Raw genomic sequence first — 26,765 nt, forward strand, 5'->3', positions numbered from 1 at the left:
AAATATGAAGGCGTACGTGCATAGTACACAAAACGGCACTGCCTTGTTTACTACTACACTCCCCCCCCCCCCCCCCGATGACGTCACAGTCAAAGAACACCCCTCGGTAGGCATTGCCGGAGAGAACTCAGGGAAAATGGGTAGGGATAAATCGTTCAAATTAATAATAATAATAATAGTAGATGCTTACATGTATATAGCGCATAATATTCTACAGAATCTCTATGCGCTTTACAAAGGAGGTAATTAAGTCTAATACATGTATACTTAGAATAAAATACATAAATACTAAATGAAAGATTAACAAAACATTGCAACATACCTATCCTAAACCAAATAATCTAACATGAGAACAAGTATGTTTTTAAAGATTTAAGAAAGGTGGAAGTACATGTGATGGCCCTCAGATTATTAGGCAGTTTATTCTATAGTACAGGTGCTGCTAACTGAAAGGCACGATCACCAAACGAACATGTTTTAGATGTTGGTACAGTTAATAAATTCTGGCTAGAAGAACGGAGATTCCTTTGTGGGACATATTCAGTAATCAGATTATATAGGTACAATGGGGACTTACTAACTAATGTTTTATGACATATCGCTATTATCTTGAAAACAATCCTCTTCTGTACAGGCAACCAATGCAAGTGCGACAACAAGGGCGTAATGGGATCTTTACCTTTAGCACGCATGATAAGTCTGGCTGCGCTGTTTTGCACTATTTGTATCTTTCTTATATCTTTTTCAGGCAGGCCATATAAAAGTGAATTGCAAAAGTCAATTCTGGAAGAAACAAAAGCGTGAATCAACATTTCAGTGGTCTTTTTACACAAGTAATTCCGAATTTTTGCAATTCTTCTCAGTGAACACATTGCAGATTGAGTCATAATCCTAACATGTTCTTTTAATTGAAGGTGTTGATCCATGTGAATGCCCAGGTTGCGTGCTTTGGTTGTCTCATGTACAGTACATCTACCCCATCTATTTCAATACAAGCTGGTGTTAAAGCAGGATTAAACCTAGATGAAAAATGAATCACTTCAATCTTCTGTGGGTTGATTTTCAAACTATTTCTCTGGGCCCAAGACAGAACTTCAGCGAGACAAACATTAATTCTGCTTGTAACATTATGTAGGTCATGTGGTTTGAATGCTAAATACATTTGAGTATCATCAGCATATAGCATTGTTTCCAAGCCATGGGACTTGATAATTGCTGATATTGGAGAGCTGTATAGCGTGTAGAGCAATGGACCAATTATCGATCCCTGAGGCACCCCACATGAGTCAGTGATTGGTTTGGAAACGGCTTCCTTCACCTTTACGACATGTGTACGCTGTGAGAAATTCACTATTTTGAAAAAAAGAAAATGGGGGGTCCAATCACCTCTTAGTGTTTGGGGGGTTGTAAGGTTGCTATTAATGTAAATATCTCAATATTTGGAATCGTCGTCTTAATTCAACTTTAACACGCAATGGTGGTGACTCTCCTCTACACGGGGCCTCCATTTATGATCCTATCTGAGGGACAGTGTTTTCCATTGTAACATAGCCTGCATCTGTGAAACATGGGAGAGACTTTTACACACAACGCACTGGCTTCAGTCATCCGCCCGGGGTGAACTTGAACCTACGATCTTTGGTTCAACGGGCTCGTTACCGACTGAGCCAACAACGTTTTGCTTGGGTTTTTAATGAGAAAACGGTCTCCCTGTAGTGAACTATTTTTTGGCAAAGTGCTTGACAGTTTGAAATTACACGTCATAAATCTCTGATTTTTCCTTTATTTCTTACATAACAGCTTTTTATGTGGGTGGGATTTCCCTTTAAACATTTTACAAGCATTGGATTTTTTCAGACAAATCAGGTTGTATGGTAATATCTTAAGATTCTTGAACAACTAAGACCCTGTTCTCATTGCGCTTTCTAAAACTAGTTTACTGGAAACCGGTTTAGGAAACCAGTTTGGAAGATTGCTTTGCTAGCATTCCCATTTGATCACCTGAAAGTGGTTTTCAAAATCACTTCACGTAAACGTGATATGAGAATGCTCTCATAGGGGTTACACATTTTGCACGAAATTTGAAACCGCTGTGTAGGCATTTTACACAGTGTGTAGAGTAGGGCGCTCAAAATGTGCGAAGATCGCTTCCCGAAGAACGGTTGTGTCCTCACGCTATAAAACCAGTTCAACAAGGCAAAGCTATCTTAAAACTACATCGCAAGGTGGTTTTATAAACCAGTTTGAAAGATCACTTCCAACACCGCTTCAACCGTTCTCATGAAATTAAACTACATGTAGTTTCTACTAAACTAGTTTTAGGAAGGTAGTGAGAACAGTGTCTAACAGGGAATGACTTTGGCGGTGCTTGGAAAAATATGCAGACTGATGTAAATTGCGGGAAATTGAAAGGAGATTGGATAGGATCAAGTTCATCTACTTAATGCACAGACGGTTTGTCGATGCTAAAGCTACATACATGTACATGTAGCCGAGATGCAATTAGAGAAGAATCTATGTACTCAGCCATGCATGTAAATTCTCCTGCTGGGTGAATCCTATATGCAGGCGCAAACTTCTCACCATTTTATATTTTAACTTAATATGTGGCGTGTCCATGCTGCATTTGAAATTGGGCAAGCACGTTTTCATAGAGGTACATGTACTTGTGAGGACTGATATTGATTTTAAGTTCAAAATACAAGAATAAATAGCTAGCTTCATTTTTATGTCAAAGTCAGAATTGGTTAAAAAGGGATTCTATACATGTATGTTTTGTAAAGGGCCCTGTTACATACATACATACATACATACATGTACAGTATAAAAGAAAAGGATACAATCAGTTGTAAAATTACTTGTAATTGTAGATCTTCATGTTGAGTATTTTGCTATGGGCTGCACCATACTGTATATACGAACGTTACAATAAATTGTAAAATTATTCAAATCCACAATATTTACCTACATGTAGGCGAATACAAACTATACTGTAAACTTTTACAATTAATTGTAAGTTTTTTCACACGGTTTCTCATAGACACTTCCCTGTATTGTACTATCAATTGCTCAAATAAGTCTACTGTGTGAAACAATTTGTAACATTAAGCATACATGTATCTGTCTCCACTATATTTTGATAACTGAAACTTTGAAAGTTTGTATTAAAGAAAGAATACTGTTGGCTAAATGTTTTAATGCCTAAAAAATCCTAATCTGAAGAGGCAATCCACCTGTCCTGCCCAATCAATAATCTTCAGGATTGAACTGGTTTTGAAATTTCAGATTAGACAGAATTCCTTCCTCATTTTCTATGCTCTTATCTGGAAGTATTAAGGAAGACAAGTTGATGTGCATTCATAAAGGATAATGCTTTGCGGATCAAAGTGTAAGTTTGCTCAAAGATTGATAAGAATCATGAAGGGGTGAACTACAAAATGTGTATTACAATCATGCAAAGAAGGCCTATACAAATTCATGTAATTGCAGTTTTGTGTTGTCTTCATTTTGGGGGCTTAGGACATCCCAATCTGCCCTTGTACATTGTATGTACATTTTACCTTGTCATAACTTTGCATATGCCTTTAATACTTGTACCCTTATTTTTTCCCCTTTAAATTGATTTTTAAGACTTCCAGGCATTATATGTACATGCATGCACAATTGCACAGTGTTTACCAATACTGAATGGGTGTTTTCTCATAAAAATTAGTATCATTGTGTTTACCCGTTTTTCTGTCGGTTCAAACAACAAATAATGAACAGTACATATTTACTTGTATGTACGTGTGGGCCTACTGAATAAAATGGCATTCTTGAATTATTCCAAAATTGTTATCCCCTGTTGGCCTCAAATATCAAACAATGAGTTTTTCAATGAAATAAAGTGTTTACTTCATTTTCAATAGATTTTTATGATTTTTTATTGGGATGTTTTGGTGTTAGTGTGTTGTGATCGTACTTTGTTCAAAGAGAAATAATTTTATGTCAATACATTTTTTCAAAGGTTTAGTTTTTTTCGTTTTACTTTAGATATTGTGGGGGGGGGGGGTACAGTACACGTTGCCTACATGCAGTATGTAGGCCCTGTGCAGTGTGGGTGTCCAAATGTGTTTAATTGAAAGAAATTCTTCCTTTCTCTCTCTCCCAATAAAAAATGACACATTTTTCTGATTTTATGACATACATGTACATGTATATCATAAACACATCCACTTGGGGGTGTATACATGTACATTACATGTACTAAGGGTGCGTCGTGGTCTAGTGGTTCTTACTCTCGCCTTTGAAACAGTGGGTCGTGTGTTCGAATCGTAGCCATGGCGTATTTTCCTTCAGCAAGAAATTTATCCACAGTGCTGCACTCGACCCAGGTGAGGTGAATTGGTACCTGGCAGGAGTAATTCCTTGCATGCACTGAGCGCTGGTGATGGTAGCTCGAGCTAAAGTCGGTGTAATAATAGCAGCGCTTTGTATCCTCAGGCAAAAAGCGCTTTATAAATCCAGCTATTGTTATTATTATTACTAATTGCAGGACTGAAGCCGGTGTCACGCTGGCTTCAAACCTCATCCAGAGGTGGGGTCAGTCTGAGCTGGCATTAGTCCTACAATGTACGTTTTTAAAAATGGAGATGTTACTGTTACACATGTACATGTATGTTTAGCTGCCATCGGGGCCAGCCTTGGTCTGCATTCAACGTACAGTACTTGTTGTGTAATGCTCAAAAGTCATATTTTGAAAGAGTTGTTATAGTATTCCATAATGTCCTCTAAATTTACATCTCTCATGTGATAATTTTGTTGTTACTCTTACATGTAGTATCTTCAACATGCTTTAATCTTGAAAATGATTGTTAGTTTTCATACTTTCTATTTATTAATTTTTTTGTAATGTTTTTGTTTTTTTTAATATTAGGATGATGCAAGACAATTATTTGCCTTGGCTGGGCAGGCAGAAGAAGGGGAACTTAGCACTGAATTAGCAGCGGTCATGAAGCGGTTATGGGCAGACTCAGGGGTCCAAGCATGCTTTAGCCGGTCCAGGGAGTACCAACTCAACGATTCCGCATCATAGTAAGTTGTGTGTGTGAACACTGTATAATTTTATCATGTGGTATCGTTGTTCATTGCACAGGATATTGTACTTTATGTATAGTGGTTTGTTCACACGATTTGATAACTCCACGTCCAAGGCCTGGAGGTTGAGATAAAGTTCGGGATGGCTTACTGTGTGTGTGAAAGACCCCCCTCCCCATGTACATGTAACTTGATACTGTTCCCTTGTACATGAAAATGGAAAACAATTTAATACAGAATGTACATGTAGGTAACAAAAATTGCGATCCACCAATCTTCAACATCCAGTCATGAATGGTATTACATGTACATGATCTCATTGCTTAAGACAGGTAATTATGATTGATTATATTTAGAGTGATTGTTTAATAGATAGTACACATGTACAATGAAATGTCAAATGTTCATTTGGTTATCACTCAGGTACATTTCCTTAATTTTCCTCTCTAACCTTTATTCTATTCAAGTCTCAATCTTAATTATGAAAAAATGTCAAAAAAACAAACAAAGAGCTTTTGTATTCAAAATGTTGTACATGTGTCTATTTCAATAAAAAGTCAGCATTAGCATTAAAGGAAGAAATAGAAAAGAAATAGTTTTTAATACTGTACATGTTGACTCTATTGCAGTCAGATTAAAAAAAAAGTATTCTCTTCTGTGTGCACTATCCAAGATAAATTACCAACAATATCAGTTTATTTGGGGGCAAACAGGAAGTTTTTAGTTTAGAGATTAAAAAATCAGTGATGTTTTGATTAAAATTGTTAATCAGTGAAATTATCACTTCCTCTTTGTTGCTACATCATCAGGACTCAGAATTTGTTGCTGAAAGCAATTTTTTTTTCTTATCTCAACTTCAACACTATTTAATTTCAGTGCAATTATTGAACCCCTCCCATATGGGTTTCAGTAAACTTGTTTAAGAGCTGGGAGATTGCACAAATCATGCATAATGATAATTTTAAAGATCTTACCAGGGTCATATTGTGTACATGTACTTGTAGGAAGATAGGACTTGTAGTTTTGACCAAATTTTACCAAACTTACTGCCCTTTTTATACACGGTAAAAAAAGATGATTGTAATTGGAATGATGATTCCAGTGAAAAATAAAGCTTTAGGTGATTTTCAAACAAAAGTGGACATGGGGGTGAAAATTAAAACTTGCTAGAAATCATTAGGCTTCAATGTTTTTAGAAACTAGACATCTTAAAGTATATTTTTCCATTTCATTTACATAAAATTATTAATTATGTCTTGAGATACAGTGAATTTTATGCAAGGGAAATTAAATGTTACAAAATGTTGATTTTTGCATTAAAATTCACACATTGCCTATCACAATATAAAATTTGTATTAGAAGCGCATTTGTTGGCAAGATACAAGCTGTGTATTGTATCTAACTCCTAAATAGCAAAAAAAAATTCTTTGAAGTGTTTTTCTGAAAAAAATTGGGTTTCGAAGTTTTCAAAACTGGTTGTCGTGTCACTCACGTTTTAAATGCAAAAAGTTTTCTAGAGCTGTGTATTCTGAAAATTAATTTATCCCAGTACTGGAGCAAATACAGTTTATCTGTACCTTATTGTATATAAAGTAACTTGGTCCAATGTGTTAAGGTAAAGCTAAAATTAACTGTTAAAGTTGTGTCGTGTCACTCACAATGTCGTGTCACTCACGAAATGTCGTGTCACTCACGGTATTATATTGTGTATAAAAAGGACATCCAGTAATTTTTGAAGCGTTTTACCAGGGATACAGTCAAAATGTTGTTCCTGACATCATTTAGGCCTATTTTAGTCTAATAATTTCCTCCATCTTCCTAATTTTACTCCTTATTATGGAAATATTGAATTTGACATTGAGTTCATCTATTTTCTCTCCTCTCCGTGGTTGCCTTGGTTTAAAAAATTCTGACAATTTTCCATTGGTGTGAAGACTCGGATCCTAATTCATATTTTGGTGAATGTACTGTGATTAAGAATATAACAACATAATCAATCAACACAAAATTATGAATGTATCAAGAGAAAAACCACAATACTTTAGCAATGGACATATTTACAATTATGCATAAAGGGTTGGTGATGGTGATGGTTCAAGTCATACCTAGGTATTACTTGAACATTCTCTGTCTCCATTTACAGAAATGAGCAGAAAGTTCACCTTTCTTTTCTTTGTTATACTCATAGCTAGAAAGGTCAGGGATCCTTTTTTGAAATTTGCAGAAATTTTAGTGGTAAAGTAGTGTACATGAGATATAAGCGATCACCATGAACACCAAACATTTTTTCAAATTCGGAAAAGAAAATATTTTTCTTTTCCTTCTGATTGATTAAATCAACCTTTTCATTTGCCACAAAGCTTGTATTCCAGGACATGAAATAAACAAATTTGCAAGAAAACATAAACATTTCAGGTGAGAATGTACTGAGATTTGATAGAACATTTTGGATATTGCTTGAAGCAGCTACATGCCAAGTTCAAAATCATTATTTGTTCGGCCACCATTCATACCACTAGTGATTAACTACTATTTAGGGTATGAACAGCAAACTACCGAAAGCGGGCCAATGTGTGTTCAGAGCAGATTTGCATTTACACATATTCATTACAACAAAATGATGCATGTTCATGTAGGTCCCAACAAGTCCCAACCAAGACCGCATTTTGATTTGAGCAACTTTGGATGGGTTGCCATGTACCAGTAGATCAATTTTTTTTTTTGGGGGGGGGTACCCTGATAAGAACAGAGCTGGACCTCGAGGGGAAAAAGCTATTGAGGTATACATGTAAAGGGGGCCTGGTTAGGATGCTGAATTGGATTTTAGTGTGACATCCAAGGGCTTAGAAAAGGAAAGGCTAATGACTTGTAGTTGTTATGTAATAGTAGCAGACTGCAAGAATCAGGTACTGACTGCGTCTTTCACCTTGTGGCTTTCCCTGGATTCCCGTGGTATGGTATATGATCAAATAATTAGCAATGAAAAGGCACAAGATTCCAGCTAAAAGCATAGCTCTGAATTTTGGTATAGTGCCTACATGTACTGCCTTGGGAGGGTCCACATACAAGCAGTGTTCAGGAGAAAACCTATGCTTGTTGAGTTGAATTCCCAAGTTTCTCAAGGATTTGCTGATAGTCCATCTGAAGTGTGCAGCAACATGATTGTGGTTTGGTACCAAAAAAGACATTTAAACTGCCATGTCCTATTTGGACAATGCCTGAAATATTAAAGGAGGATAATATTGTAATCCAATATTTCAAGAAAAAGGAGTCATACATGACATCATTGGCTACCAGACCATGCCAGATGATGTGAGTGACTATTGAGAATACCTTTCTTACAGGGAAAAATTATTCCATCCCTTGTGGATGCTGAATTGTATTCCTCTGTAAACTTTCATATACAGAAAGGGAGAAAGATTTAAAGTTTTGAATGATATCAGGCCACAAAAAGAATGTTTGAGTTGATGTCAATGCCAAGACCTCATAACACCTCCTTCAAGTGCCCCCTCCTCTAAAGAGGAGAGTGGTAGAAGCCCTAGTGTGACAATGTGGTATGGTATAGGGAATATGAGTTGATGGGCAAATATGACCATAAACCAAGATTAAAACATCAGTATGACATATTATGAACTTTAAAGAAAGCAGTTATTATGTAATTAAGCTTGTTTTTTGGTTAATGGTATTTTACTCTTCTACATTATGCAAAAAATACTTTCAATGTTGAGATAAATGTTGTATTTTTGCACTTGTCGTGTCACTCACGTTTTGGATGTCGTGTCACTCACGGTATATAGGAGGGTACCATTTTCCATAGAGAAGGTTTGATTGATTTTGACTATATGTGTTAGATAGGTACACTATTTATATCCATTTACTGGTACTCACAGTACTCCATGACAACTACTTGGGCACGAATCCAACCATATGTGTTAGTGGTCAGAAACCCATGTCCAAAATTTGTCGTGTCACTCACGCACCGTTTTTTAATCATATCTACTAAACGAATTGTTGAATTCAAATCAAACTCGTAGTGGCCCATGCCAGTCCTACATTGTATATAATATAGTAGTCATGATTGATTCATAACCTTTGAGTTTGAAGATATGAGCCCTTAAAACTCTCCGATTGTCGTGTCACTCACGTTTGAAAATGACGCTTTATTAATATTATGACGAATTTTTAGCATGTGTGAAACCAAACTAGAACATGATTAGAATCACAACGCCTGCAATCATCATTACAATGATGATTCAAGGTTCACATGTGAAAAGGACCAAATTTGTCTAACAAAATGGATCGAAAGTTTTGTTATTTTTCTACATGTATGCCACATACATTGTGTTTTTTTTTCTCCTTTTTCAAATGTAATGTGGTTGTGTCTATGACCATTTTTAAGTGATGACAAAATGATTCACAAGTTCATGTGCTAAATTTATGACTGCCTGTATCCTGCTATTCAATTTGATTGCATGCTCACAAGTGACAGGCTATTGATTGTAGTAGATAGCCAAGTGTTATATGATTACAGCCACTAGGATAAGAGACAATAGACAAGATTATTATACATGTACAAGTAGCTTTCATGACATTTGGTCGTACATGTACCTGTACTAAAGGAAGGCAGTGCCCCTGAAACTGAAAGTAACGTACTAAGTCGACTTGCCGGAACTCGATGTATTTAAACTTGTATTAACCCAGTCTCCAAACCAACAGAAACCAGATACAAAGTTATTTGAATTCTAGATGAAAGTTTACATTTTTTTTTGGGGGGGGGATCTTCAGGTATTGAAATGTCAACAACTATCTTATTCGGACTTTGGGGAATAATTTATTTATAATTACTTTGTATGACATTATGAATGATGACTTCGTTCATTAAAGGCCAAGTGCACCCCAGGAAATTGCTGACTTGAATAAATAAAGAAAAATCAAACTACAGTGTACATGTAGCATACATGTAGTGCTGAAAATTTCATCAAAATCGGATGTAAAATAAGAAAGTTATGACATTTTAGTTTCGCTTATTTTTCACAAAACAGTGATATGCACATTATAGGCCAGTCAGTCGATGATGTCCATCACTCATTATTTCTTTTGTTTTTTATTGTTTGAATTATGCAATATTTCATTTTTTATAGATTTGACAATTTAAGGACCAACTTGACTGAAACATATAGTATTAAACAATGCTAATTCCACATGTTCAGGGAGGAATTAATCGTTGTATCACTTGACAATGAGGAGAAAATTAGAATATTTCATATAATAAAATAGTGAGTGGATGACGCCATACATGTAGTTTCCTCATTTGCATACCAGCCAGGATGTGCATATTATGAAATTAAGCAAAACTTTAAAATGTGATAACTTTCTTATTTTACATCCGATTTTGATGAAATTTTCCACGTATGCTTGTTGGATATTTCTATTATTATTCAAATAAACTTTTTGTTGGGGTGGACTTGTCCTTTAAAAGTTGACTGTTTTGTCTGAAAATGTCGAATACATGTAGGCCTACTTTGGTTTTCCGTACTGTGTACATGTGCCTTTCTAGCCACCCCCCCCCCCCCCCCCCCCCCAAAAAGGGAAGAACTTGAAAAATATAATTGAGAGGAAATCACCCAACCAAGATCATGGCCCAGCAGTCAGTTTCGTCTTTACAGTACTGTAGTTGAGTTTCTCTCAGACCAAGTTTGCTTTAACAAGCTTTAAGTTGAACTCTGATCAGTTGGAGTTTAATAACTCTTGACTTTGATAGTTTCCATAGGTCTCCATTAATCCAAGTGAGAGGGGGTATACTCGGCCAGCCGAGATTCCTTGTCTTGTTTGAGCCCTGCTACACAGTAGAGCACATATGTTCACATTGGGCTCCATCATGCATTTTGAAGAGCATGCAATTAAAAGAGTGTTTTAGCATTTCTTGAATATGGACCTTGTTGAAAACCCGAGTGACTTTCTGCCTTTTGTGAAATATTTAAACTTGCTTTTGCAAATAGTGCACTACCTGCTAAAAACAACACAAAAATAACTTTCAAGCCTATTTTAGTTAAATTGGCTGTAATTCCAAAATGACATCTCAGTGCATGTACACATTGGTGCTCAATAATGTTAGTGTACCCCACCAGAAAATGAACATATTCTGCCATTGTGAAGTCAGATGATCAATACGATATTACATTCAATAAAGTTTGTCTCTTGGGGCTTGCAGTATATTGTAGTGTTGTAGACTTGTAGTCTCACTCAGCATGAAGGAGTGCATTTTGTGGTGGGGGTTACTATTAAACTTTCTAGCACAACTGTACTCTACATGTAGGTCACTTTAATGCAAAGCTTTATTCCAAATTACGCAAATTCGTATGAACTCTGGTTTTATATTTAATTTCTACTTTATATAGATAAAAAATACATGTACATGTAGCAGGCTATTATTTTTAAATAGGGCTGATAGAAACACAAACTTGATATATTTCTGTCTTAGTGTGCGCCATCAGTGGGATGTCTGATGGGCTTGACCAGTTTTGACCCTACAGATTGCTTTTCCATATTGCTATGATATAGCTAGGCTTTATGGCACCTACATGTGAATAGTCATCCTTTCTACTTGTATATTAAAGGGATGGTCCGTGCTGAAAGTATTTATAGCTTGATATTGATAAATAGAGTAGAATTCACTGAGCAAAAAGCAGAAAGTTTCTTCAAAATCGGATAACAAAGTTATTGAATTTTAAACTTTAGCAATATTTTGTGAAAACAGTCGTCATGAATATTCATTAGATGGGCTGATGATGTCACATTCCCACTTTCCTTTTTCTTCTGTTATTACATGAAATCATAATGTTTCATTATTTCATACATAGGATGTGTCTCCATTATGATGAAATAAGTTGCTGCAATAAATAACTAATGCAATTAGTCAATCCAGTTGTTTTAGTTCTTGGTATTTTTTTTTAAACCTAAGTATGTAATAAAATACAAAAGAGCAAGTGGGGATATGACATCAGCCCACCTAATGAATATTCATAAAGACATGCCTAGAACTGTTTCACCAGAATAATGCAAATCTTTAATATTCAATAACTTTGTATTTGTTATCCAATTTGGATAAAATTTTCAGCATTTTGCTTTGTGAATTTTACTTTATATATTGAGATATAAATTTCTCCTTTCTTTTGTATTTTATTATATGAAATTAGGTTTATTCAATTTTTTTTCCTCCAAGAACTAGAAAGTTGATTGACAACTGATTTAGTGCATTAGATATTCATTGCTGCAACTCCATTTCATTATAAGACATATTATTCACACAAGTATGAAATAATGAAATAATTATGATTTTATGTAATATTAAGAAAAGGGAAAGTGGGGACGCGACATCATCAGCCCACCTAATGAATATTCATGACGACTGTTTTCACAAAATATTGCTGCATGTAAACTTTAAACTTTCATGACTTTATTATTTGTTATCCGATTTTGATGAAATTTTCGTCATTTTGCTTAGTGAATACTACTCTACATGTATGTATTATATATTCAGCCCGGACCATCCCTTATATGTCTGCATTGTGTAGGGCCTACATGTACATACATGTATATGAGCGATGGTGAATGCACAGGAGTGGGGGGGGGGGCAAAGCCTCAGTCAATTCTTAGAATAAAACAAAATAAACTCATCACACTCCTCTTATAATACTGTCACAAACAAAATACATGTACATGTAATTGTTGAAAGGTAAATCAAATCAAAATCAAGCATAATACTGTAATTTGTAGAACTGGTAATTCATGTTGATTCTTCATTTCACGTGCTTTTATCAATATTTCTTTCTCATCAGTTACCTGAATGCCTTGGATCGATTGTCAGCGCCTGGTTACATCCCTACACAACAAGATGTTCTTAGAACAAGAGTCAAGACCACTGGTATCGTCGAAACACATTTCACCTTCAAGGAACTTCACTTCAAGTGAGTACGATCCAACGTTTACATGTAATTTTGGTGAAAAAAAATTAATGGAAACTTACCGTAATGAAATTTCTGCAAAGCAATTCATATTACACATCAAGTTATCCCCAAGTGTAATGTACTGACTGTTGTGGACCAATGCACCCATCCTACAGATGTATCTCTTATGATAGATAGATAGATAAATGGATTTTATTAAAAACATCATGTCTCGCAGTAAAAACTGAAATGAACATGAATTACAGATTAAAACAATTACAAGACAAAAAGCAATATAAAGTATTAACATAGGAATTGAATTAAAATTAAGGGGTCACTCTCGCAGTGCACTTAATTTCGGCAAGGAGAAATACATATCCAGGCACCCCAAATGGGGTACCTGTAGAAAATTAACTTTGAATACAATCATCCAAAGTGCACCACGAAAATGACCCTGTAAATACTTGACATGAAAAAAAATATATATATATAAAAATACTAAGTTCTTACTTAGGTATAACAAGGCATAAATTAAACTAGATTTGATTCATAAAAAAAAAAAAATGATATTAAATCGCTTTTTAACATTCCTTCTCTCCTACTTGTTTTCTCCAATACATGCATCTTAGATTATTCATTATTTTGAAGGACATGTATGTACAAGGACATATATGTGCACGAACATAAAGTATACAAACATGTAGGAGCATGAAAAGAAACAATATTTTTGGAGGTCTACTACAGCCACGCCAGAAAGTGAAATATTCAATATCTTTTTATGCATACATGTCTTCAATAAAAATCTGTTATATGAACAGTTTCACAAACCCCAAAATATTAGATTTCCCCACCTACAAATATCAATATTGTATTTACTGAAATTTAGTTTTGCGTTAAGCTGTTTGTGGCATATTCCAAAGTTGCACTTGATAATTGTGTCTCTGAAATTCATTGTGAAATATGAAGGACTCGCTAGGCTACTAAATGAAGCAACCCATGAAATACTTGCACATACATGTACAGGGGCACAGATTTTTCTCATATTTTCACTTTCTCATTTCAAGCCAGCTATCTACATGTAGTATCAAAACATTGATTGTACATACATGTACCTACATGTAATCTAGATATTAACTTTGGATTACAAAAGCTGTATGCTACTAAGACTAAACGGAATAGTAGGGTGGCCTTGCCCTATAAAACATATCAAAATTTAAAGTCTGTAACATCATCATGTTGATATATGATACACAGATACTTGTAGGAGCTTTCATGCGATGCATTTCAAATCGTTTTCAATGTGTAGGAAAGCCTGTGCCAGACTGCCAGGCAAAACGCATTCTACATGTACAGTAAAACCATAAGGGTACATGTCATGTATTACCTTGCCACGCAATGTTTAGAGGTTGTAGCCTATCAGAAACAAGTGTCAGCGGGACCTGCACACCTGTAGTCTCCGTTTATAGCCTTTAGAGTGTCATCATTTGCTGCTAAATTTCATGCTTTAAAAAGTTTAAAAGAAATCAAAAACCTAAAGAGAGGCAATCTTATTGGAAAGAGTAAAACTAGAGGAACAATTTAAATCAAGTTTCATCAAAATCGGTTATGAAATAGGCAAGTTAGGACATTTAAAAGTCTTGTTGTACTTTCTATGGGGATCTTCAAATTGGCAAACATGCTTCAGAATGGCTGATTTTGTGGACAACCCTCCATTTATTTGCACACAAATTTTCAGATTTCCCCCTTTATTTTAAATATTTCACATCATCTCCTGACCTTGAAATACATGTATGTGGTGTGAATTATATTTTCCCATGACAGAATGAGGCAATATGCAATTTGAAAGATAATGGGGAAAATCTGAAAAATTGTGTACAAAACAAATAGAGATTGTCCACAAACTCCACCATTTTGAATCAACTTTGCCAATTTGAGGATCCCTATAGAAAGTACAATAAGACTTTGTAAACATCTATAACTAGCTTATTTCACAACCGATTTTGGTGAAACTTGTTTTGAATTGTTCCTCTCATTGCTTCTCTTCTTGAGTTTTGGTTTCCTTTAAATTATTTCAATAATTCAAATGATCATGAATTAAGTAATTTTTCCATTTGTTTGTAAATGTATACATGTATGTGTTTAATCAAAGGATTATTTTATGTTGATGCGTGACAGGCCAGTGATTGTATCATTATGCAAAACTTCATTTAGACCTTGGTACTCCTGAGTAAAATGAAGAGAGTATGATTAAAGACTATATTTAATAAAGCAAAGCAAGAAGTTGCTGGTGGGCAAATGAAGTGATCAGCCTCCCGCTCTAAATTAACTGCTCTCCTTCGCGCTCTCTTTTATTATAAGAGCAAGGAGCCATCATTTCATCTTCTAATCAAGGAAATTTTCTTAAAAGCTTTCATCTTCTTTTAAATAGTGTAATGCTAAGTCTTAATGATAACTGATATAATTTGATAAATATCAGTTTCATAAATGTCAACTTTGGAAGACGAGTCATGATACATGTAGGTGTAAACGTACATTTACATGAACATGTACTGCACATGTATACTGATAAATAAAACAGGTTGATTATTAATGAGCAAAATAAAACAATGTACAATATACAAGTAGGATTAAAGTAACTGTGCCGCTTAAACTTCAAGTGCTGTATTAATGTTTGTGAAAGTTCAACAATTCATTACTATTATTGAGCCTTGTCCATGCTCATTTTATTACATGCAAGCGCTAAAAGAACAAAAGTGTAATATCCAGTCGAGCTTCAAAGATCGATCCCCACAAAAATCATCATTTATTAAATTTTCAATTACACGTCTGAGACCAGCCTACTAATATTGAATCCCATACCTGGAGCGAAGCCCGGATCTCATCACTAGATGCGTGGATGCAGCTATAAATATTCCCATGGAGCAGCCAATCCGTCTAATGTAGGAGGGGGAAGACATCACGCGCTAGTCTAGGCTTTAATGGCACGCTTTTGTACCGTGTGCCAAGGCAATTAATTTTCTGTCTCGTGCTGGCATTGATAGCTAAAATAATGACCATGCTCAAAATTACTCTGCAATTTATACCGGAATGAATGTATGTTTCATCCTACATGTTAACTATTTCCATAGTGCATTAGGGAGGTGATAGTTATTGATATTACCCTGTTTTCAAGACTATGATCGGGGCAATAGTGCAGTGAGCCTTGTGTAGTGTCATAACCACCGTGTGGGGATGAGCTATTTATCATGTCGCAGATGTCATCTAACACATGGAGTGTGAATCCCTCCCTGCAAGAAATGAGTTAATGGGAGAAATTTAAAGAAAGGGAGCATTTGAATGGTACAAAACAGTGAATCATGATTTACGTAAGGTAGTAGTATCATTTATTGCTGTTCACAGAAATTGGAGAATCGTAAAGAGGAAATTTATTTTGTGATTTATTTGTTTTCTCCATTCACCCCAATATACATGTATGTTGTTTCATACAGTGTACATGTAGAAGAGTTGTAAGGATTCATCAGAAATGATGACGCTTGTGACGTGTGTAGAATTTGTTTTAAGCCTAAGAGTAAGAAAAGGTATAAAAATATTTTGGTTGCATGTACATGTAAAATGAAGAAAGAGATTAAAGATAAAAATACCAGTTGTGGTAACGATCTCAAAATGATTTCGAAGAGAATCCAATAAAATTACCACCAAAGTGCTTGTACATATAAATAAAAATATGTGCCAAATGGCTCTGGAATAAAATAAGTACATGTAATTGCTGAGAAATGAGAAAAATAAGCACAGAATTCCATCGAATGTTGGGTATTTTTCTAAGCAATATCAATACACTGTTCCACATATGCCTCTGTGTGTTTAATAGTGATCATCAGAATTATCAGTTTTCAGCTACATGTATGATTTCACAAAGATTTGATAGTTTACATTGATTTACCAGATGTAGATCAATGATGATATTGTGACCATTATCCTTTATTTTATTTAAGACTTTGTCCTCGGATAATCATTTGCTGCAACTACTTTCTTTTACCTTTTGGGTCCGACCACTTGACCGAAGGTCCGCGAGGCCGAGGATCCGTGAGGCCGAGGGTCCGCTAGAGCGAGGGTCCGCGAGACCGACTTTTTTTCCCTTCATAGGTTCCGCGGTTTAAGAGGCCTCGTTGCAGCGGCGTAACAGGTGCCTGTTATCGGGAAGGGGGGGTCAATGAATTACCGGTTACTAAATTAGGTGGTTTCATCAGACCGCCTCGAAGTTCGCCAGTTCCAGGTATTCTCTGATCGGGAAATTTACCCCGATCAGAAAATACCAGGTATTTTGGTAATGTGAAAGCAAACTACGCGTAATTTCCCCGAAAGAAAATACCCGCTAAATAGTAGGTACTTGGCGAAATTACGAGAACTTTCGTGGGGAGTTTTCCAAGGTCGCAGGTATTTTGGCGATGTGAAAAATTACGGGAACGTTTAGCCCAGCGTGTCGTTGGGCGCGGTGGTGTGGGTGGCTGCTGGGCTAGTGATTTTGAATCTCGCGCCTTGCCTGCTTATCAGACCATACTGCGCATGCTCGTAACTTCGGGAACTTATCCCGAAGGATGTGTAAATTCTACTATATTTTCACCAGAAAAAAAGCCAAATATTCAATTTTTCCATTAGAAATCAAAATCTTGATTGATAAATCCCCATGGATGATGCATCATCTGGTTGGGGAATTTCCATTTGTGATTGTTGGTGTCTACACTCTTGCATGTACATTTTGAGGCATAATATTTTGATTTTTTTCCTGGCAATGTTCATTTTTCACGTTTTTATATCTAATAAATGATCATGTCAAAAACAAGGGTTCTTGTGGCTGAATTATCTTTGATCGATGCAAAATTTTGATGTACATGTATAAATAAGCTAACAAATCATTAAATCATTTTGCAGAATGTTCGATGTTGGAGGTCAGAGGTCGGAGAGAAAGAAATGGATACACTGTTTTGAGGGTGTGACTGCAATCATCTTCTGTGTGGCCCTCAGTGCCTATGATCTGGTTCTGGCAGAGGATGAGGAAATGGTAAAGATCGTTAATATTTTCTTCCTTTCATATGGTGTATTTTGTAAATGAGGTGGATGAATTATGACAGAAATGTTGTGGTATTTGTACCCATGTATCAATGTCAGTATTGTCAGTGTTACTAGGTGTGATTTTTTTTCTTCAAAATCACCTGCTACTCTCTTCTATACATCAACCCCATTGCCACTGCGTACTGTATAGTCCTTCAAGAAACTCTGCTAAAAAGGTGTCAACTCTGCAACCTCCCGGTAGCTCTTGTTCACACCCGGAATAAAAACATTCCGGGTGCTGCAACATCCCGATTTTGCTCAATCTCGAGATTTTATCCCGATCGGTCCTCTTCGCGATTAATCTCAAGATTCAAGAAACCCCGTCTCCACCATTGCAAGAAGAGCGATTCCTGCTAGAGCGAGGCATCGATGCATTATGGTCTGATGTCGTGAATAAATAATCCTGAGTGCGTCTGCACCTACGAAGTAGTGTGATAATTCGTAAAATAGCATGCTATTTGGCAAATAATCCCAAGTTGACTTGGGATTGCAATCTCGAGATTTATCCTACAAACTAGCATGATAATTGCGTCTCCATTGCAAATGACCTCGAGATTGTTCTGATTGGGATAATTTGCCGGATCAAAAATAGCGCACTATTTGAAAACTCGGGATGGTGCAGACGGCCCTATTGTGATACATTAATCATTGAAGGCAGTGATAACACAAACCTTATACATCTACATGTAGATGTAGTTCAAACATGGAGGAAAACATTATAGCCTCCAGGCCGTATGCTTCCGTCTTAATTGTGCAATTTTGCTGCTTTGCAATATTAAAGCTGTTATTACTTTTTAGAGGGATGGGGCTAGTTTAGACATGAAATTAGATATGGGATGTGCAAATTTGTATTGACAAACAATTTCAGTTGCTCCTATTTGAATTTCAATTTTGTTCAAATGAAAATAGCAAATGTTTAATTCATGTTTTAATTTTCATCTTAACATATCCCAACAATATCATTCTGGTCTTCTTTGAAATTGCAGACAGCCTCATAAATACAGTGTTTACACAGTGACTCGGTTCGGGGGTTGAACACGAGAGCTGTGCTCAACACGGCAATTTTATGCTGTGTAAACGCGATCAGAGTGATCCGCGAGCTGTGTCGAACACGGCTTTATCGATCCTACAAAATCGAAGGTTTCAACCCGCGACCCGAGTCAGACTCGGCAATTTTTTCGTGTGTAAACAGAAAGCCGTGTCGAACTCTCTTGACCTAGGTCACTGCGCGCGCTTTCACTTTTGGCATTGTTGTTGTTCGCACGGACAAGATTCGATTCCGGCGGTGAAGTTCCCACGTTTAATTTGTGACGTCATAATTCTTCTTCCGTTCGAGATCCGCGAGCCGTGTTGAACTCGCCTTTTTATATGTACGTATGAACGCGATCTCTGATCCCTTCTTCGCAGTGTTCAACTCGGCTCGAGGATTCAACCTGCGAGCCGAGTCAATATGTACTAATCTTTCTCCTTTTTCACTTTCGAAATCCCTATAATCTGCTTTAGATAAAGGGAAATTCTTAATCCTATTTTCCTTTGACGTTATTGAAGCTGGTAAACTAATCTCTTTTCCTCTTGCGAATATCCTAAAAGGCGTGTATTCTCTGTTTCCTGCATTGGGGAAAAAAGTAAAATCAAATCTTATAAGGGTTCAGTATCCTATATATATATATATATATATATATATGCATTTGGCTGAATCTGCGTGAATAGTGTATGCATGTTACTGATTTAAGTGGAAACAAAAAGTTTTGGAAAGAGGTGAAATGTCTTATCGTGACCTTTCAAATGTCATTCTTGTTATTTTTGGTAGAAAGGTAACAGAGTAAGAAATAATTTCTATTTCTTAGGGGCTACATGTATCTTTTTCTCGACATTGGGGCTATTGCAGAATTTTTGGGGCTATTTCTATCATTTTAAGGGCTACTTTTAGGGGCAACAAGCAAGAAAATGCAGTGAATGCAAATATCATTCTGCCATAGTTGGAATATTGATCTTTTGAAAATATTCTTTAATATTGTTGTGACAGGTCTAGGGGCGACTCTTAAAATAATGGTCGCCCACTCGCCCCAAAGCATGCATCTTTGGGGAATTTTAGGGGCTATTTGGGCTCTCATGGAGGCGAAATTTCCCGTCGCCCTCTCGTATTTCCTATGGCTATCCTGGAAGAGAATTAAATATCATTCTGCCATAGTTGGAATATTGATCTTTTGAAAATATTCTTTAATATTGTTGTGACAGGTCTAGGGGCGACTCTTAAAATAATGGTCGCCCACTCGCCCCAAAGCATGCATCTTTGGGGAATTTTAGGGGCTATTTGGGCTCTCATGGAGGCGAAATTTCCCGTCGCCCTCTCGTATTTCCTATGGCTATCCTGGAAGAGAATTTAAAAAAAGTCAATGCAAATGATTGCTCCTTAATACGCTTCTTCAATGACCAAAACCTTCAGGTTATCCAGTGAAGTGTTGGCCCTTTACTTGTATTCATATTTGAATGAGGCAAAAAACATGTAGGGACAAGGGATAATTTGCCCCTAAATATTCAAAATATCCGTAATGAATTCCAAAAGAGCCCCTGTAAACTACTACTTGGCTCTATTGAAATATGCATTCCAAAAAGTGGGTTTATTCCCCCCCCCCTCTTCATTTTCTAATCACTTCAAGACAGTTTTCTCAATTTCTGGAATAATAAAATTTCTTTTTTTTTCCTGGCATGGAATCAATTCATTTTATGTACACTGTATTAGAAAAAATATTTGTATAACTGTAATAATGGATAATCAGTAAAAAAATATTTTAACAATACAACAATGCACATATGAATGTTCATTTGTTTCATTGTGTACTGTAAATTACTATGCAGAAGTTCTTATTGGAAGATGTATATAAAATGACACAATAAGGAAAATATCAAAAGATGTTACCGTACAATAGTCATATCCCTTTCCCATTATTGTATATGAGGAATCACAATCCAAAGGACCTTATTGAAATGTTTGTGTTTTTTCATTATTCATGTTTTTTTTAAATCAATATCCCATAAATATCATGATTGGAAATTCACTATAAGACATTGTAAAAAAAAATATGTTGACATTTCTAGAAAGAAAGTTGCTTTATAATGTTCCACCAAACAATTTCTTGAGTTGTGGTGAAGTGAAATGCTTAATTGGAAATTTTATTTAGCTAACATGTAGATATTTTAGGCTTCATTGTTTTCAAAATTTCGGTACCAACATTTAAAATTGTAAATAAGTGTGTGTTTATGCTTCCATAGCGAGGACAGAATCGGCGTTTTCAAACGTTTCAAAATGTCGATCGTAAACGTGGTTCTGGTAGTGCTGTTTATGCTTAACTTTTCAGAGGTGAAATCACGATCTCCAGCTTGCTTCGCATCGTAATTTTTGTTGAGGAAGAAAGCTAGGTCAAATTGGGCGCGCCCTTTTTCGAAAGTTTTTTTCTGAGTGTTGTTATGGGGAAGGTACGTCGACTGTTATTTAAACATCAAACAATTTTGCATGGAGCTACTTGACAAAGCCATATAATTTCCACCATGGTGAGGATAATAGTGAGAAAAACTAAAGAATATTACAGTATACATAATGAAAATAATAAAAATATATATTGGTTTATGCTACTGCATTGGGCATCTGGCGAATCATGTTCCTAGGTTCTTTTTGTAAATCCCTCAATATTCATCCTAATGACAAATTGGAAGAGTAGTGATAGTACTTAAATCAATTATCACAACATGCAAATGTAACAAGGAAGATGAGAGGTAATTCCATGGAGGTAACATGCGACCATGGAGCAATGCGACTGTATTTGCCTGCGGATTTTCATCTCACCGGAAGCATGTACCAAATTACGTCATTTTAATACGTTTACGATCGTGGTTCTGTTGATACTTCCCCAGAAAGCCTGATTCTGGTCAAACGACGTTTATGCCATGGTCACATTTGTTCTACGGCGAGTCGAAAACAGCCGTTTCAATATTTTTTGTCCAACTACATATAGGTGGTTTGAATCAAAATTGATAAAACGGTTGTTTTCGACTCGCTGTACAACAGCCGTAGAACAAATGTGACCATGGTATTACAAACGCACCTTTTTGTGAGTTTACGATCAGCGTTTTGAAACGTCGTTTAAATGAAAGTAAGCATGGACGCAACCGTGTTTTGGACTAATCACATTATTCACATATGAAAACGCTGATTCTGGCCTGAAAAGTGGAAGCATGAACTTGGCCTAAGTGATTAACATCCATGAGTTACATGCCGGTGACGTTCTGTAATAAATTCAATTCAATTCATCCTTTTGTTTTTCAACCCTGGCCCCTGGAATATCCTCTGGACCATTCATGTGCATTGAGCTTATTAACAATTACCAGTCTATTAATATCAGAGCAAAATGGTGGAAAAGCTCCTAAAGTTGCCCCTTCCTCCCTCCCTTTTTTCTCCCCATTATAACAGATAACAACATGGTATATTCACATCTGTGTGAATAGTGACATTTGCAATATCAACGCACATTGTACAATGCATGTTGTACTGTCTGAACACCTTAATGTATTCCAGCCTTTCCAGGAATACCTATGAACATGCATTTGATTTCTTAGAAATTCAAGTTGGACATGAATTATGCGTAATGACTAAAGACTACAGCTTGGATACAGGAAACTGGTCGAAACAAAAATCACTCATGTTTACAACGCATGTTTGTGAATTCATGTTAATGAATTTGATATTCTGTACTCCGTGTATGAATATCTCTTGAAAAGGGGGAATCATTCAGTACATTATGCATGATTGATATCCTGTGGAATCCAACATGGCTTCCAGCCAAACATGCATACTTACACGGGTACTTCATGGAATCAAATCACATGCAGGTATCATTGTGGTATTGCAAGGATGGACTCCGTTTGGGAGCGCAGAGAAAATATATTAAGCCACGTCATTTGATCTGTCACTAATACAGGATATGAAGCCAGCTCTTTTGTAAGATGAAGGAAAACATAGTTTTGGATAGATATTTATAGATTGTAAGTCTTTGTTTTCAGAATTCACAGAGGGACTATGAGCTATTAGATTTTATGATGGATTTTATTTTCTATTCAAATTTTGAAACTGAAACATCAAGCAACTTACTCATGCACTTTCTATATAGCCATAATTGCAGCAATTTGAAATATGCCGATCTTGACATAACTTATCAAGTATTTTATGTACATTGTAGATTGTATTTTAGATGAAACGTGTAATATGAGGATTTTTTTTTCAAAGGAAATGGGAAAATCCTGTATTATCCATTTTTATCATATTCCAGCTCAAATAATGAACATTTAGAATGATTTAGTAACTACATAACAGGTAATCAAGTCTAACACACAACACCATTCAAAATTGATCTTCATAAATTCATCTCGGAATACTAAAAAATTCGAAGTATAACTTGCTGCACCAAAAATTGATATCGTATTTGATTTGATTTGATTTGTTTTCTTCTGCATTCATTTCATTCATAATGATACATTTATCCATAACATAACAAACATATATCATAACATACATGCTTGTTGAATTAGATCAGTTGGTCTTGTCAGTATTCTTTTGTAATTGATTAGTTTGAGTTAAAATGAACTCAATTAAATTTGAAAATGCACAGTAGACATGATACAAAAATAGAATTTCAATATAAATCATTAAGATTTAAGGGAAATGTACGGAACATTTTGCCCAAGTTGGCAAGCCAAAGATGATCAAGGTGTACAAACTCAATATTTTGAATATTGACCATTCATACCGGGTATTCATCTTCTTGCATATAGATGCATCAAAACAAAGTTTAGCAAATTTTACTCTGATTGTATAATGCATTGAAGCAAAAGAAAGTGAAAGACAAAATGTTCAGCAAACGATATTCAATTCATTTTTGTTTCAGTGAATTTTCAAGTCTTCTGTGTGAATACTTATCGATAAGAAGCGAAATAAGACGTAAAAGCAGCTTTCTCCTCTTTTACGTCAGCAGAATCACATTGTTTCTATGGGGATTAATATTTCCTTCAAGTACCTGTGCATGCATGCAGAGAATATCTTCTGCGTTTAAGTATTGTTTGCATACTGCAGTTGTCATGACTCTCAGCTATTATATTAGTCATGGACACAGAGCAAGCAGGCAGGCAGGCAAGCTGCCTATGTAGCCGTGATGGAGATCTGAAGCTCTACAAGCCAGATGAGAACAAAAGCTATCCACTCATATTTCCACTGATGTGGGTAAATATAATACATGTACATGATAGATTTCATCTCAATCTCTCATTCTCCCTCCCTCTCCATCCATTTTACATTCAATGTTCATTACATGTGAATAAAAGAGTAAATTATGATTGCACAACTTGAAGATGATAGTCATTGTTCCCCTTGGCATTGATTGGATGAAATACATCAGTTGGGGGGGGGGTGTCTCGCTGTCTCCCCTCCCCCCTCTCCTCTCTCAAAGGAATATTTTCTACCATACTGTGAAACATTACAGAAGCCAAGGGTGAAGTGGTTCTGATTCTGGCCTTGTAATCAGATGGTCGTGTGTTCAAATCTCAATGCCGCCTAACGTCTTTTGGCAAGGCATCAATCCACATTTTGCCACTCTCCACCCGGGTGATAAATGGGTCTACCTGGTAGGATGTCAAAGTCATTGTAGCTTGACCAGCATCGTTAGTGCCTTACATTGCAACTGCATGGAATATTCCCCAGGGAGGGGAGAATCGAATCCAATGACTCTCTGTAGATCGTAAACTGTACACTTGTACAGTGTATGTAATATGCACATTATGAATTATTTTAATGGAAGTTATCTGATTCTTTTCATGTGATTTTTTTTAAGTGAAGCATGATGTCATATGATCGTTTGATGATGGAGTTAGATGTAACGTTCGTCATCGATTTTTAGAAAATTCTGATCACTCAATTCCATTATCAGTACAGACAGGATTATTGAATAGTTTCAAGAACACCCCCTCCCCCTTCATGGAGCATCAATTTTAATAGGTGGATGCTTTCTTATTGATAAAATGTATTAGCAATTTTGATGAATTCAGCACCCTTTCCCTCCTCATGGGATTTTTGTTATAACTTGATGGTGATTTTTTTAAGTGATTGCTTTTTAATAGAAAGTATGAATGCTTGTATGCAATGTACCAGGGAACTGAAGGCTTAGGGTCCTCTGCGAGGGAATGGGTAATGAGGATAAATGCTTTGACCAAAGGGCCCTCGTAGCTCGTGCACCAAGTAGGAATCAAACCCTGTTCACTATCAACAGGGCCCTGAATCTGATTTATTGGTCATATTCAAATTTTGCCAAAGAGCCAGGAAATAAAAGTGATGGAATTGTCACTACAACACAATAGGAATATCAAAATGTTTACATGACAGGCTAATGTGATCACCCATGGTTTACAGGAGATGTAGCCACACCCATGATACTGTTTTATCCATGTGCTTTATGTTGCCTGGAAACATGTTGTTATGAAGGAATGAAATCAATATTACAATGCAGGCTCCGAACATGTTTACTCAAAACGAAGGCTGAATAGATGTGAAGACTAGAATTTCAAACTCCCTATCCAGTTGATACATATTCGCTATTTTGCTACGTGGAGGTCATTCGAGATGTATTTCATGTTTCGGGTGTGTGGGGGGGGGGGGTGGAGGGGGAGGAAAACTGATAAAACATCTGCTTCCATGAGCTGAAGTTCAAACACATGTGTTTGCTTCAAGGAGTACATATGTTATGGGACGACAATCATTTTATTTGTGGAAGAGAGATGCTGAATAGGTGGGCATTTTGGGGCTCTCTCTTCATGCATTATTCTATACACACCTCTCCTCCATGTGCACATTGAGACACAAAGACAGTACGTGTATAGGGGAACCCATACACGCTTCCACCCATCCGCACAGTCCACATGCACACACAGAAACACACACAACGCAGAGCATCGCTACCTTCGTCACCACAGTCGCCGCATCCCTGAATACATCTTGCATCTCACACGACTGCCATGATCATTATCTCTGCATAGTTACAGTGTTTGGCGCAATGTAGTCGCCAGCGATACCATTATTAGAATTGTAATTTTGCAGACCTTCATGGTTGATTGGGGATAGAGAGTTCTGTGTGCACTAACTTGTGCTACTGGAAAAATAAAATCTCCCTTTTGCATTGCTTCGGGCGGAGAGGAAAAGAGAAAGGTTGAATGCATCTAATTTAATATCCGATATGAATAAATAAACATGCATTTAGATGTGAATTTTTTCAAGGCATTTGAGTGAATGATTCATTGCTTCATCAAATCAAAGCACTTTCTGTTGTGTAAGAAATAAGAATCGATTCAGTATACAAAAACAGACCTTTAAAAATAAAATCTTGAATCTTTCAAGTCATATATCAGGATGAGATGATTGAAAATTGCATGTATACATGTACATTGTTTCCAACTCCAAGGCAAAGGGGGGGGGGGGGGGGGTATTCACATTCGACGAACTCTTGTGGTTAAGTCTATTGATTCATGTTGTAACTATTTATTTTAATTAATTTCTTTTAAAAAGCTGATAAAAACATCGAAGTAACCATTATGGT

The 26,765-nt window shown here is 36.2% G+C and overlaps 1 protein-coding gene across 1 annotated transcript in view; it reads left to right on the forward strand.

Moving 5' to 3' along the window:
* The window catches only part of LOC446190 (guanine nucleotide-binding protein G(i) alpha subunit), a 64,191-nt gene that overhangs the window by 17,260 nt on the left and 20,166 nt on the right, over positions 1-26,765 (forward strand). Inside the window, exons 4-6 of the mRNA XM_041604792.1 lie at positions 4,916-5,073; positions 12,916-13,044; positions 17,953-18,082. Of these exons, the coding sequence (XP_041460726.1) occupies positions 4,916-5,073; positions 12,916-13,044; positions 17,953-18,082 (417 nt within the window). The remainder of the gene's footprint in view (positions 1-4,915; positions 5,074-12,915; positions 13,045-17,952; positions 18,083-26,765) is intronic.

This window comes from Lytechinus variegatus, chromosome 3 (assembly GCF_018143015.1).
Source record: "Lytechinus variegatus isolate NC3 chromosome 3, Lvar_3.0, whole genome shotgun sequence".
In the NCBI taxonomy this organism is placed as follows: Eukaryota; Metazoa; Echinodermata; class Echinoidea; order Temnopleuroida; family Toxopneustidae; genus Lytechinus; species Lytechinus variegatus.